The sequence below is a fragment of the Centroberyx affinis genome, unplaced genomic scaffold, assembly GCF_046629955.1.
Source record: "Centroberyx affinis isolate AG114_WGS23_722 - 3 ecotype Tasmania unplaced genomic scaffold, CSIRO-AGI_Caff_v1 ptg001079l_1, whole genome shotgun sequence".
NCBI lineage: Eukaryota > Metazoa > Chordata > Actinopteri > Beryciformes > Berycidae > Centroberyx > Centroberyx affinis.
Window position 1 is genome coordinate 282,779 of NW_027279626.1, and position 14,012 is coordinate 296,790.

At 41.5% G+C, this 14,012-nt stretch overlaps 2 protein-coding genes across 3 annotated transcripts in view; one reads left to right on the forward strand and one right to left on the reverse strand.

The window, feature by feature from the left end:
- The window catches only part of hdac7a (histone deacetylase 7a), a 48,535-nt gene extending 44,203 nt beyond the window's left edge, over nucleotides 1-4,332 (forward strand). For both annotated transcript variants that reach the window (XM_071523307.1, XM_071523306.1), the window contains exons 25-26: nucleotides 1,103-1,241; nucleotides 1,329-4,332. In XM_071523307.1, coding sequence (XP_071379408.1) covers nucleotides 1,103-1,241; nucleotides 1,329-1,374 — 185 coding nt within the window. In that variant the 3' untranslated portion in view covers nucleotides 1,375-4,332. The remainder of the gene's footprint in view (nucleotides 1-1,102; nucleotides 1,242-1,328) is intronic.
- Nucleotides 4,333-8,395: 4,063 nt separating this feature from the next.
- On the reverse strand, nucleotides 8,396-12,819 carry LOC139647416 (twist-related protein 2-like). The gene is made up of 2 exons (XM_071523308.1): nucleotides 11,006-12,819; nucleotides 8,396-9,108 (listed from the first exon to the last, which is right to left on the reverse strand). The coding sequence occupies exon 1, from the start codon at nucleotides 12,499-12,501 to the stop codon at nucleotides 11,854-11,856; it is 648 nt and encodes a 215-aa protein (XP_071379409.1). The 5' UTR covers nucleotides 12,502-12,819; the 3' UTR covers nucleotides 8,396-9,108; nucleotides 11,006-11,853.
- Nucleotides 12,820-14,012: the final 1,193 nt, after the last annotated feature.

Below are 14,012 nucleotides of genomic sequence, written 5' to 3' on the forward strand. Positions count from 1 at the left end.
TTTTCCTTTGCTGAATCCCATTACTTTTGCCATTGCAGTCACCTGATTTCTCCACAGGGATCAATAACGTTTCATCTTATTATATCATCTGATTTCTATGGCTCTAGCATAGTTACAGATATTACTGAGCAAGCATCATATCCTAAAAGATACACTTTAATCCATACGACTTAAAGTGCTTATCTTTTAGGATATGATGCTTGCATGGTTTGTAACATACAACATTTATTTACCCCCAACATGTGTGACTCCCTGTCTGTCCTTGTCTGAATCTGATCCTCACTGCTCCTTATCCAGACTTAAAACGGCAAAGTCAGACATCTGCTGTCCGTGACAATCAGTCCCACTCCTCACTCCTCATGTCTCTCCTCACCAGAGACAAACAGCTATCCGATAGCCACTGGCACTCAAATGGGCTGATACACTGGAAAAAGTCAAATCTGGCAAATCAAATTTCATTTGTTGATGTGTCTCCTACTCTTTCTCTTTTGCCTCTCGGCATAATGCTCCACCTTTCATCTGTTTCCCTCGCTGTTGTGCAACTCTTGAATTTGCATATGAGCTCATGGTTGGAAATAAAATATTGACTTTAAGATGGTTAAAGGTAACGTTTTTGTTACTAGTTTTTGAAGCTGGAGTAAGAATATAACTCTAACTAAGAAAGAAAGAGAGAAACCACACTTGACTTGGACAGCTTTGTAGCAATTTTTGCACAGGGGTTTTGATGTCGGATTAATGTTTTTCTTTGTCGGCTCTGTAAGTGATACTGTTCCATATTTCACTCCAGGCACCAATTTGTCAACCAGTTTAGATGGTGTGGGATCCAGTTTAGGACATGGTTGACTGTTGGTATGCTGTTGTCAGGTTTTCAGCTGTTTGACTCCAACTGGTGCAGTCTGTCAAGAGCCAGACTGCAGCTCCATGTATTCCAATCCTCCTCCTTCTTCTTCTTCTTCTTCTTCTTCTAACTCTTCCAATCCACACGTTCACGCCTTCTGCAGGTGACGCTGACATCTGATCTTGCAGAACACATTTGATGAAAGCATTGAAATTTCAGTTATCGTGACAACACTAGTAACCTGTGTGTGTGTGTGTGTTGTAGGTCAATACTGGCAGAGTGTGAAGGCATACAGTGGATCAGTGGGTCTGTCCTATCTGGCTGCTCAGAACAGAGACTGTGAGGAAGCAGATGCTGTCAACGCCTTGGCCTCGCTCTCTGTGGGAGTCCTTTCCAACAAGAGGTAGATATCTCACACACACACACACACACACACCCACATGCAGTCCCAGCTCTGTGCTTGACGTCTGTTTTCCACCCTCTCCTCAAGCCTCCCCGACGAGCCGATGGAGCACGACGACGACGACTCCATGTAGAAGAATCCGACCAATCACCTCACAGCACCCCAGCCTTCAGGAAGTCGGCCCCACCAAATAGCCTTGGAGATCCTGCGCTGTCACGTGACCACGAAGGGGATATAGCGACGTCGTAATGCCACTGAGCCCCACCCATCTGCCTTATTACACACACACACACACACACACACATAAACACACACAATGCTGAACCTCCATAGACTTGTCATACGAGCACCTCAATGCTGTTAACCATCCAACTCAACCCAACAGCACTGCCTGCAGTTGGGTGGCCGTCTGAAACCTCACCAAAGAGCAACACAAGATATTTTTTTTTGGTTTAAATGGATTTTTTCATGTCTCCTGATTGAGATTGGAATGTGTGTGTTCAGAAGTCCAGTACCACAACTCTGTGACCACTTCGACAAACCTTACGGGAACAGACCGAGTTCACATTCAGATTGTGAAAACCTGGCTTTAGTCTTGCAGACTGTAAGAGGGTCTCGAAGCACTATTTACCAGCAGCCGTTGTTTTTTTTGCCTTAACCTTGCCTTAACTCAACTTAGGACCAACGTCAGGATTCAGCAGGAGGAGACGTGGACTATGTGTGCCGTTTTGCCTCCCAAATCGAGCCGAACCGAATGAGGAACGCAAAATGGCTGCAGTCGAAGCCTGCGGCGTCAGGTGAAAGCATTTACCAACACACACAGGACGGATTGGACGCAGACAACGGCTGCAGAACAAGAAGTGGCCACAACAGAGAGAAAACGACAAACGATGGAAAGAAAGACAGAGAGAGACTGTCTGTTTTAATGTCATAACATGCAGTTTAACCACTAAAAGACGACAACAAAGAAGACGACTAGAGGGGGAGAGCGAGAAAATGAAGACACAAAATGGACAACTGTGGTTTTGAAGAAACAAAGAAAGAGCAAATGTCCTTGTTGTTTTATTGCACTGTGCATTCCATAATGTGAACCGTAAGAAATTCCAAAGCTCTGGGAAAAAAAAAAACACAACGAAAAAAAAAAAGCAACTCTCTCTAGGTTATTTAATAGTCTCTTTTGAAGATTTGGACGAACGTCTGTCTCCTCTTTAATTCCACTCCTATTCTAAGATGTCTTATTAAGCCTTTGAGGACGCGTATTGACCGAAATACTGTACTGCATTGTATTTCCTATGAAGTTAATCTTAAAAAGTAGGCCAGATTTTGAGAGCAGGATTGTGTTTTTTTCTCACTGCTGTTCAAAGAAGTGTCTTAGATGTGCACACACGCACACACACACACACACACACACGCATGCACACACGCACTCAAACACCCTGACTGCACATACAAACCAATGACGAACTATTGACGTACCACTGGTATTGAATACTGTATATTATTGTTCATATATGAGACTAAATGAGCGTTCATTCCTACCACCGCGCCATTGAGGACCATTGTATTGTTTTATGGTAGCAATAACCTTAATGCACTTAACGGACGTCACCCAAAGAAAACTGCCTTAAGTATGCCTGCACTGGGCGGTGGGACTGTATGGAAGCAACTACAGAGGGACCAGTATGAACACTGCTCTTACTATGACTGTTGTTAAAGACCCAGCGTTTGAACCTGTGGATCTGGGCGAACATCGTACATGCAGACCTTTGTATACTGTATATGTCGATGATGACCTTCTTGATGTCCACATACATGCTGTACAAATAGATAGAGATGGAGGGGCCTGGTTTATAGTCACTTTTTCACTTTTTCGCTTTTTTTTTCTCCATCATCTAAAAAAATCACAGTCTTTGAACTTCCAGGCCTGATCCAGGTCTTGTTGAGGAAACTGCTCCAATGTGTTTTCTTTTGAAGTGAACCTAAGTGTTTATCCATATGAGACTCTTCTGCATGACCTTACTCTGCTTGATACAGTTTGGGGGGGATTTCTGTTAATTGTTGGAATTAGTTCCGTCAGATTGATCCCAGCCTCCCAGCTTAGTATCTGCACTTCTTCTCACATGCCCTTTAGTGGGAGGTAGGCCTACATAGGGAAGTAGATCCGGTCTGGGTTGGACCTGCGTTCCAAAAGAAAGTCGGAATCACACGATTATCCTTAGATCCTTAGTTTGGTGTTTATTATGTGGCAATATCTAGAAATACCAATATTTCTAGATATTTTAGCTAATATAGTGCGCTGATATACAATGTTTGAATTTCAGTCAGGGTGGAAAAGCATCTGAAACAGCATTTAGACCATCATGGGACACTAAAAATTTCAATTTAAACCCAGACTAATGAATGGCAGGGTGAGGCAGGTTTCACTGCAGATTTTACAGACTGACACTCCCGAAGAGAAAAAAAAAAGGAACTTCATACTGTATATCATACTGTATAAGAAGTTGATGACATTGCCTGGCCAATATCTAATTTTCAATAGAATTTTCAATATCAGTCCATTATTTTGGTCTAACCCTAATACATCCTATTGCCACATTTATTTTCTTGAAATTTGAATGTAGACAACAGAATGTGATGCTAGTAATAGGGAGGCGTGCATGAAGAGTCTGTCTATTTTCAAACTTATGAATTTCTCTTAAACAGTGAACGGAGCTGCTGTGCTTTCCCTGTCGACCTGTACAGTCATGACTGGATTTACACAAGCACAATTTGAACTCTTTGTGGCACCGATAAAAGATAAAGGATTTTGCAGTCTGATTTACTGTTTGTGTGTAAATGCAGCCTTTGCAGAAGCAGTCAATGTAGATTCGACTGGCCGAAGGAAGTATTGTCAGGTTACCCTCCATGTACCAAACTGTATGTGTGTGTCAGGAGTCAGGACTCTGGGCAGCGTCTGCCCATCAGAAGGCCTCAGAGAGCTTTTATATCAAACAAAAGGACGGTAGAAGCTAAAGCGATAGGAGAAAAGACGTAGCCGATGCAGAAGACCCACTGCTGTTGCACTACTGCTCCACCCCCCCCCCCCCCCCCCCCCCCCCCCCCCTCCAAGAGGAATTATTTGGAAAGTCCTATTGCACGGGGGATGTTGGGGCTGGGTGTTCTGCACTGGCTACTGGAAACATGAGTCATTCTTCCATTCATAGTATTCTCTTAGAAGTGACAGCAAGTAAACAACGTGCTGTGTCTATTCTGTACAGCGCACCCAGTAGGTGCATCTGGTGTCTATGAAGTGATGATGTCGAATGTGTGTGTGTGTGTGTGAGAGAGAGAGAGAGAGTGCTTGCGATTGCATATGCACATGTATATACATGTATACTCTGTATATGCATGTGTATTGGTGCATGTATTTGCAAGTGTGTTTTTCTGTGAGTCTTTCAGTCTGTCAAATACTGTAAATGACCTCTCCTGTATTATATTCCCACTGGCCTCAGAGCCCCATTTTTTTGTCTTATGTAGAGGCCAGTATTGCCTCAAGTCTTAATTCCCGTTATTACTGATGTCATTTGTACGTTCCTAAAAAAAAAAAGACACTGTAAATAGAAACTCCAAGACCAAAATACACACGTCACACATGTGCCTTGATGCATTCAGTACTATGTGTATTGGTAACTCTTCACTAACTGGACTTAACTCCGTAACTAAAAACATGACATTGAAATCTTTGTTTCATACTATTCTCTGTTATTATTTACCTGTATGTGTTATTTTTTCCCCCTCATATTTCCTACCATGTGTATGTATAGAAAGATTGTCTATTTTGTACTGTTATTTTTTGTCTTTCTTCTTAATTAAAAAGAAAAAAGTTTTCCAATTTAAGCTCATTTGGTGGATTTTTTTATGCCAACAAATCAAACATAAAAGCTGGCAGTCACGCATTTAAGAAGAATTCACTGGTATATACATTTTTTTATGCTCACTTTTATGCTCACACTAGGAGAATTGCAAAGGAAATGCATTTGTCAAGTAATGACATAGCAACATTTCTGTGGAAGGTGATTAGTGCCAGCAGAGATTGTATTTTAATTACATAAAATTGAATTTGTCATGTTTATAGCCTACCGTTGAATCAAAAAAAAAAAAGAAAAAAAGGAATATTCCAATAGATTACTTAAAAAATTGAATTTGTAAGGCATAATTTGAATGTGAATGCAATGGCTGGCCTCGTCCAAGACTGCCAACAGGTGGCTAACATCACCTGGCATCACCTCTGTGAATTTAGATTTTTTAAGTTAGGAATATTGATTTTTTTCGAACAAAATGCTCATCACCAGAGCTCAATCTCCTTATTTTCATAGTGCACTGAATAGTCGTTATAGTTGTTATTGTTCACATACATATTTAGCTTATCATGTCAGATATGATATAGTTAACAACTGTTATAGTCCCTTTCCCAAACAATTAGCATTTTGCTAGCAACAATCAAAAGTCATTGAAGGATGAAAGGTTATAAAGGTGATTAGTTAGTTGATGTATTTATTTCATGGAGCGAAACACAGTGCAGCTAAGCCTCTGTGAAGCGCAGGCATTTCTCGCAAATCCTAAAAGTATTCCATAGGGATTTTAAACTACATGACAATGGGGAAGATGATAACTTTACAGCCTAAAAAAAATTCAGAAAGTCAGAATATAGTCAGGAAGATTCCAAGGGCACCTGGGCTGACAGGGGCACTCAAAGACGTTTAGAGAGGTATTAGATTTTACTGTTGATAAATAGTTGCTAAAATATGCTTACAATATAAATAGCCATTGATATAATTTTCAGTGAAATTATCCTATATCATCGTGCAAAAAAATATTCACCACCTGGAACACCCCCAGAGGTAAGTAGAAAATGATTTAACCCAGTCCAATGTCTGTCCGTGTTTAAAAAGCTTTTCTGCGGGAGAATCGATCACGTCAGGAGTAGAAAATCAAAGAGTAGCAGGAGATGATTTAAAAGAAATAAAACCGACACGAGCTCTCATATCACACTTCCTTTAAAAGCTAAGAGAAAAGAAAGAGAAAAAAGAAAGAGAATAATAGGGTTTTTTTTTTTTTACACAAGAAAGGTGAGTTTACAGTCCATGTTAGGCTAGCTAGGTATTGAACTTTTCACAGACTATACAGCTGTAGCTAATGTTGACATTCTGTTGTTTCAGCTGAATTTTAGCTGTATAAAAGGCTCCATTCCAGCCAAAATGTCTCTGCAGTCCCTCCCCCCCACCCACCTGATGAACCAGCTTCAACAGCAACAGAAAGAGGTGAGCCTAGAGTGATAAGAGTTCATCAGTCACATAAGCTGCTGCCCTCATCTCATCACATTACCAGCTATTCATTAACTTACACTACAGTAGATAAACGCCTGTCTTGCTTATGCATTATCTCAGCATCTGAAACTTTTTTTTATGTAGGCTGGTTATATACTAACTTACAAGAATAAAACGTTTCATATAATATTAATATAATATTTCAAGCAACTCCATGAAAAACATGGGAGTGGCAGCATTCCCCAAAAAAAACAACTTTAAAAAGAGACCGAGACATGTCAGTATGATGTTGGCCATGAATAAAATGTGGCATAGTTGAGGTCTAGTCTTGTCATCTTTTCAAATTAATCATGTTTCTCAAAAAGTTTTTGGAGTGCTGCCACTCACTATGTTTTTCATGGACTTGCCTGAGGTTGGTTTGTAGGTTTTGGCAGAGCACCCAACTAGAAGGTTAGACAAGGAGGCACAATTCCTGTATCTACATAAAACATAAATGTTCCCGTAACAAAAACAACATACATGCTGTCTCTTAAACATATCGATACCTAAATACAGATATACAGATACCTAAAACTTTCAATAGGATATTGCATAGGCTAATATGTTCCTTGGTTTTTCTCTGAAGAGGCACAGAATACTCTCCTGATTGGTATTTCACTCATGTTAATCTGGCATCTTATCCTGTATATGTGTCTATGTGTGTGTGTGTGTGTGTGCACCTGTGCGCACAAGCGTATTCGTGTTTTTACCCTGTGGCTTGTGGTAGCTCATTTCTTGCCAACCTATTCTCCATATTGATGAGAAATTACGTACAGTGGCGTGAGAAAACATTTGCCCCATCTGTGATTTTGGACATTTCTACATTTAATTGGATCAAATATAAATGCAGCGAGGGGCAAATACTTGTTTAGTGTTTTCACATCATGTATTTTTATGTTTTAATTTCCTAGATATCATTATGGTAAAACTATAGTTTAATAAGTTGGAATCCTTTGATTATACAGTATGTTGTATCTATTCATAGTTTATTAATGATTGAGCCAAATTGTGCTTTTTTGAATTTTGAATTAATGTATTCAACAAATTCATTTTTTTTTTATTTACTGGTTCACTATGACCATGATAAATAAAAAGTTTTGCACAATCTCTACTGGCACTAATCTCTTTCCACAGTCCCCACAGTTTTTCAACATGAAATGTGGCCAACATCAGTTGACAATAAATCATAATAACAGAATACCCAACACTGGTCAATTCTTAAAAGACGTTTTTTCCTGCTGTAGCTATATTCTTTTTCAATGTTTAGGAAGCCTACTTCTTTGATTCACCACAGCTGATGGAAACACACCTAATTTGCATTTAGTTTCTTTGCGACATTCCAAAAGTTTGCTTAAAACATGTTTGACAGTTGGATGGAAATGGAGCTGTTCACTTCAGTCTTGCTCAAGTATCAGGTCACACACAATAAACTTGCAGACTACTCCTGTGTAGCTGAAGGCATCAGCCTACAATGTAGGATTTCTGTTCAAGCAGGCCATAAATATTCCCAGAGCCCTTAATTGCACATTAACTTGTTCTTTTGGGGGGAATTAACTGTTCCTGACTGACCAGGCAAAGGCACAAGTCCTCATTAAAAAGACTGAGGGAAAGAGGGAGGAAGGGAGTTAGACAAGAGAAAGAGAGTGACAGTTTAAAAAGAGAGAGGAGAGAAAGAGAGGCAGTGGTGGTAGAATAACTGTTTTCACGTCATCCATTTTCTACTATGACATTAGGATCTCATGAATAATAAAGACAGTCAAAGTTTTTATTTTCAAGACAGTCTCAGACTGATAAAATACTGATGCAACACAGGTGCAGCATGTATTGCTACTTCTATTCTCCAGGGATTTTTCTGCTGCTGATATTTATAATCATATCATATCAATTTCAGCCATTTGTGGTAAATCACCATAATGTTTATACTTCAAGTAACTGCTCCTGCAAAAACCAAAGCCTAACACTTTTTTCAGTATAGCTAACAAGAAAACAAATACTTGTCAACATAGAACCTAAACTTGCTGCTGATGTTGTTTTCACTGTTGAACCTGCTGGTTTGGAGGCGGCTCACAGTCACTGTTCCAGTCGCCCGTGGTTGGGTCTCGTCTTAGCTCCAGGTTTCAAAGTCTTTTACAGTGGTAGCCATGGTAGAAGTTCCCCAACACTGCATCTAAACTGCAAAACAGTGACTTCTAAGGAACAGTATCATGAAAAAAAAGTCAGAGTTGGTGGCAAAATTGTCCATCTATCTTGTCATATGATTCCAAAGTATCATCGTTATTTGTTGGTTTGGCTGATCCAGAGAAGATGCGTCCTTTTCCCCCCATGTCAATCCATAACTGCAGTGTCCTGGTCAAGACGCCATGTGATGGTATTACATTGTCCTTCCATCGTATGTCAAACAAATAATGGGTGCAGTCAGGCAACTGAAAGGTTCAATTTGTATGTCCGCATGATTGGAATGGTAGAAATAGTAGCATGGAGTAGAGATGTACAGGGAAGATCACAGTCGCTTTACTGGGGCGCTGAAAAGACATAAGGCACAAACATTATTATGCAGTTACCACTGAGAGTAATGCAGTGTACTGTCAAGTCCCTCACCATCGATCAGACACAACTTCACATTTCCGAGGTGGCACCTGGGGCAGCCAATCAAATCAGAGGAAAACACTATTGATTCTTTTGAATTAATTTCACCCTTCAAATAATAATATAGAAGTAAACATAACATTGTTCGAGGTAGTAGGTCAGAGCCCAACTTGTTTTTAAGTACATGATAAATGGGCAACAATTTGAGGTACAGTATTGCCATAGATGGGGACTAGAAAATGCTACAAGAATAAAGTGACAAACAAGCAAACAAGTGTGCAAACAAGATTATAATGAGGAAGCACTGTTGGTGATAGTCGTTGGCAAAATTGCCCATTTTCATTGCTTCAAAGTGTTGCCCATGTATCATAGCTGTAAGGTAACCAACTTTGTCATCATCTGTGCAGCTAAAAAACACATTCCAGGAACAGATAATCACTGTAAAAAAAATGATCAGTTAGCATGAATAGGTGAGGGATCAATTTTCCCTTGATCCAAAAGAATACAAGTCTTAGCTTTAATGCTGTTTCAGAAGCTGCCTGAGTTGAATGTGTACTCAACATCCATCTCCTCGATTCTTACAGCCAGCTACTCTCATTTCATTGTACAAAATGTACAGGGGATGCATTTTTTTTCCTTTTGGCCTAAAAAAGGAGTTGTTTCGAAATGTCAAATGTCTTCTAGTGTGTCAGCGAAGGTTAGCTTCTGAGACCACACTGTGCTGACTCTGGGGCAACGTAAAAAGCAGTCTTCATAGGAGCTGGAAACACCAGCTACTGTACCTCCCTGGGACACTCTAATGATAGGTTGCTGGGCTGGGTGCATATTGGCGATGAAGGAAGAAGTGGTTTGTCATGGATATGGAGCTGGAGCCTCGATACGCAGTCAACGAATACAAATAGCAGCATGTCCACCCCCGCTGCTTTACAGTGGGGTTGTTCATATGAAATGAAAACTAAAAACTCACAGGTGATCTTGCTGTGCGTTTGTTCTCATCCGTGTGAGTCAAAAACCACTGGTAAAATATTGTCAAAAACGAATTTGCTGTTGCTTGAATGCCTGTGTATAATATGGCAATTGCAGATGGCAGCTTTTAAAGAAAATGGCACTCAGGTTCTTTTTAAAACGCAGGAGGTGGAGGAGGCGTGTGTATGTGTGTGTGTGTGTATGTGCATGGGTGTGTGCATGGCTGCATCTATGCATGTGTGTGCATGACCATGTGTGTCTGTGTATATAAATCAGCTCTCACCTCCTCCATCAGTCCCAGTGGTTTATGGGAGCCCAGCAGGGAGCCACATCAGCCTCCCCTTTGATGGTGACACACATGATTCATGGCTTTTAGAAACCGTTTGTTTTCATTACGCCTCCTCGTCAGCTAGCTGTAGCTGTATCACGGTTTCGTGCAACGCAAGCAAATTTGGGCCAAAATGAGAGGAAAGAATTTCCGAGGAGAGTTTTTTTGGCATTAGAAGAAACAAAGGGGCTTGGTTTGGGTAAAAAGAGGAGAAACTTTAGTCAGGACGACTGCTGCCCACTGCTACTTTTTCCACCATCGTTTGGGTTCAGAGGTGGTCAGGGATTAATAATATGTCAGCGTCTTGGAAAAGTAGGAGATGAAAGAGATGAAAAGCCGAGAAGTCAAAGAGCCAATCTCTCTCTATTTATCCAATTTCTACTTTCCAATTTTCTAACTCTTGCTCTTTCTTTCTATCCCTCCTTTCTTGCTTATTTCAATGCTCTTCAAATGTATTCACTTGTATGCAATATATTAGTTCAAGTAAAGTTAAATCAAAATATTAAATGACGCCCAAACATGGCTTAAGGTATGCATACCTATGATGATGACAATGATGATGATGATGGTGATGATGGTGATACTGATGGCGATGATGATGGTAATAGCGATTGTGATGATGACGGTGATGATGATGATAACAGTGACGATGATGATAACAGTGATGATGAGGATGACGCCAGGGGTCAAGGTTCAGGACCCGGGAAAACCTAGAGGTCGCAAGGCTCCAGCTGAATGGGCCATGCTGTCCTGTAGGGGTAACATTTACTAAGGACAGGGCATCCTTGATCACCAGCCTTGAAATGTTGTGGGTTTGAGTCCGGTTCTTGAATTTTGTCGCAAGTCACGCCCCTTCTATCTCTCACCTCTCCTGTCCTTCTCTACTGTATTCTATGTAACAGAGTAGAAATGTCATAGAAACAATCTTTTAAAAAAAAAGCTAGGAGGCATTCAGACTCTAGGTTGAGGATAATGCCACCCACACAGATGAACAATAATATTAGTTTCTTTTGGCAAGCAGAAATGCAAGACCACCATAAGAATGCATAGCCATCACAACTGAGTGAAGATAATGTGGCTTATTGAGACATTAATAATGAAAAAGGCAATGTTATGAAGGGTTAGTGGCTTGCAAACCAGCTCCATTCAAGCGCAGACTTAAAGCTATCTGAATCTCTTGTTTTCTAGTCTCATGTGCTCTTTCCATCATTGAGGCAAACAGATGATCTGGGTTGAGGATAATGTTAAAGGAATGTAAGTCTAGCGGCTAGCAGACATAGTTTATAAGCCTCCCTCTAGCCTCTAGATCAAGTAAGCATATTTCCCTGTCAGGAATTTCTCATACATTTCAGGACAGTTAGAAGACAAATCTCCTTTTCTTCCTAGGCTAGTGACTGGCAGACATAGTCGACCAGGCACCTTCCATCCTCCAGACGGAGAATGCGTAGCTCAGCCTCTCGTGGGCCAGGTAGTTACATCCAGCCAGCTTACTGTCCATCTCGTCGCTCTGCAGAACCTGGTAGAGAAAGTCAATGTAGCGCGACGCCAACTTTAGGATCTGGATCTTGCTCAGTTTGTCGGAGGGGAGCGTAGGAATGATTTTACGCAGCGAGGCGAAGGCGTCGTTCAGGGACTGCGTCCTCTGGCGCTCGCGGATGTTGGCGATCACCCGCTGGGTGTGTGGGTCCTCCAGGATCGAAAGACCTCCGGGACCAGGGCCAGGAAGAGGAGAGAGGGACGGGCCCGAGGAAGGCGGCCGATGCTGGGGGCTCTTCTTGACTCTCTTGGGTCCGGTCGGGGTGTGGAGGCGAGCGTTGTCCCCCGGCTTGGTCTTGCCGTCCTCTGCTAATGTGGTGGCGGTAGGGCTGATAACATGATCCTCCGTCTGTGGGCCTGTCTGCCGCTTGCGCCCGGTGATCCCCGGTGTCGCTACAACAACAGGACAGGCGTTGGAGGGTGGTCTCCCCGTGTCTTCCTCGCTGGACGCGACCCCTCCCTCAGCGTGGTCATCGTTGGACTGCTCCTCCTCCCTCATACTTGGGCACTTCTCTTTTCTATCAGCTCTTCTCTCTCTCCTTTCTGTCACTCTATCCTTCACTCCTCCTGAATCTCTCCTTGGTGCTTTCTTTCGTTCTGTATATCCCTGTCCACTCTCTCTCTCCTTCCCACAGTTTTCCTCCGTCTTGCTCTCCTCCTCTTCGGGAACTCCCTCTGTTTTGTTGAGTGTTTCTCAGGCCTTCTGTTGCGCTACTTCCTCCCTAACTCTTATCGGCGTTACACTCTCTCACTTCTCAACATGCTTAACTGAAGTGGGTGCTCAGTCGGCACTTTGTTTTAGATAGCCACAGTGCTTCTTCATCCACACGTGGATATCCTGGCAATAATCGCTTCCCAGTCTCTGTGAATATACGCTGCTTGAGCAAGCCAGACCGCTCTCACGTGCCGTTCCTGTAGCTGTATGTGAGACAAGAGCAACCTGAATCTGACTTTTTAAAGGGAAAGGAGGATCCCCACCCATGTGTTCCACCGATTGGTTCAGAGGAGTTCTGAGGGCTCGGCTAAGCCAAAGACAACAGGAAGAACGGGTGTTCGGTGATTGGTCGGATCAAAGAGACGAGGCGGAGACAGATTTGTGCGGTTCAGCCAACCAAATTGTGTCTTTCTGACGTTTGCTTTTTGTCATAGAAGTTGCCCAAGTTTATAGGTTCCAGATTTCTTCCAAAACAAGTCGCTACCATCCCCCTCTCACTGCCTCGTCCCCTCTCCTCCTCTCCACCTCTCCACAACTCAGCACCATCATCAGTTGCTTTGAATTTGAAAACGATGATATAGCTGAGAGAAAAGCACAAGCGGCAGAGAAGCCCCATGAATGTTTTCTTTTCCTGCTTGAAACTTGGACAAACTTCAACTCCATTTATCTCCTATATGGTAGTTCTGGCTGCTTTATAAGTAGTGAAATGTTTCACAGAGTAATGATGGGTTTTGTTTTAACACAGAACATTCCAGGTAAATGGAGTAATGAGGAAAGGATTACGTTCCTAAATTGCTTGTTAGAAATTGTTAATGTCACACTGCATATATGACTATTTTATATTGCATGGAGTAAGAATTGGACATTGTTGTACTTGTGTTGAGGGATGCAGTCATCACAGAGTAATGATGAATAGGAATGACAATACTTTTAAAACTGTAATAAAAACGGAAATAGAAGTGTATCCCTTCACTAGTTATGTAGTGGTAAATAAAAAGATGTGTAAACTATGACCTCCAATCAGAGATCATCATAAGACAAACAGCCAGAAATATAAACAAAAATCAAGTGTATGTTCATAAAAGCATTCATTTAGTTGTTAGTTGTTGTTAGTCTTTTTTTCTTAAAATACCCTGTCGTCAGTAATTTACAGTAGTTTGATACTACTCACTATGGTGTATACTATGAATGTACATCATAAAGATGTCAGGCTAAAAGATTGGTAAACTCTATTTTGAAAATAAAGAAGTGGGTAAATTGTGGGTGAATTAGATGGATTTACCCTCCACTACTCT

Bases quoted from the DNA above. Each gene is read 5' to 3' on its own strand.
- LOC139647416 (XM_071523308.1), bottom strand. From the start codon at position 12,501: ATGAGGGAGGAGGAGCAGTCCAACGATGACCACGCTGAGGGAGGGGTC.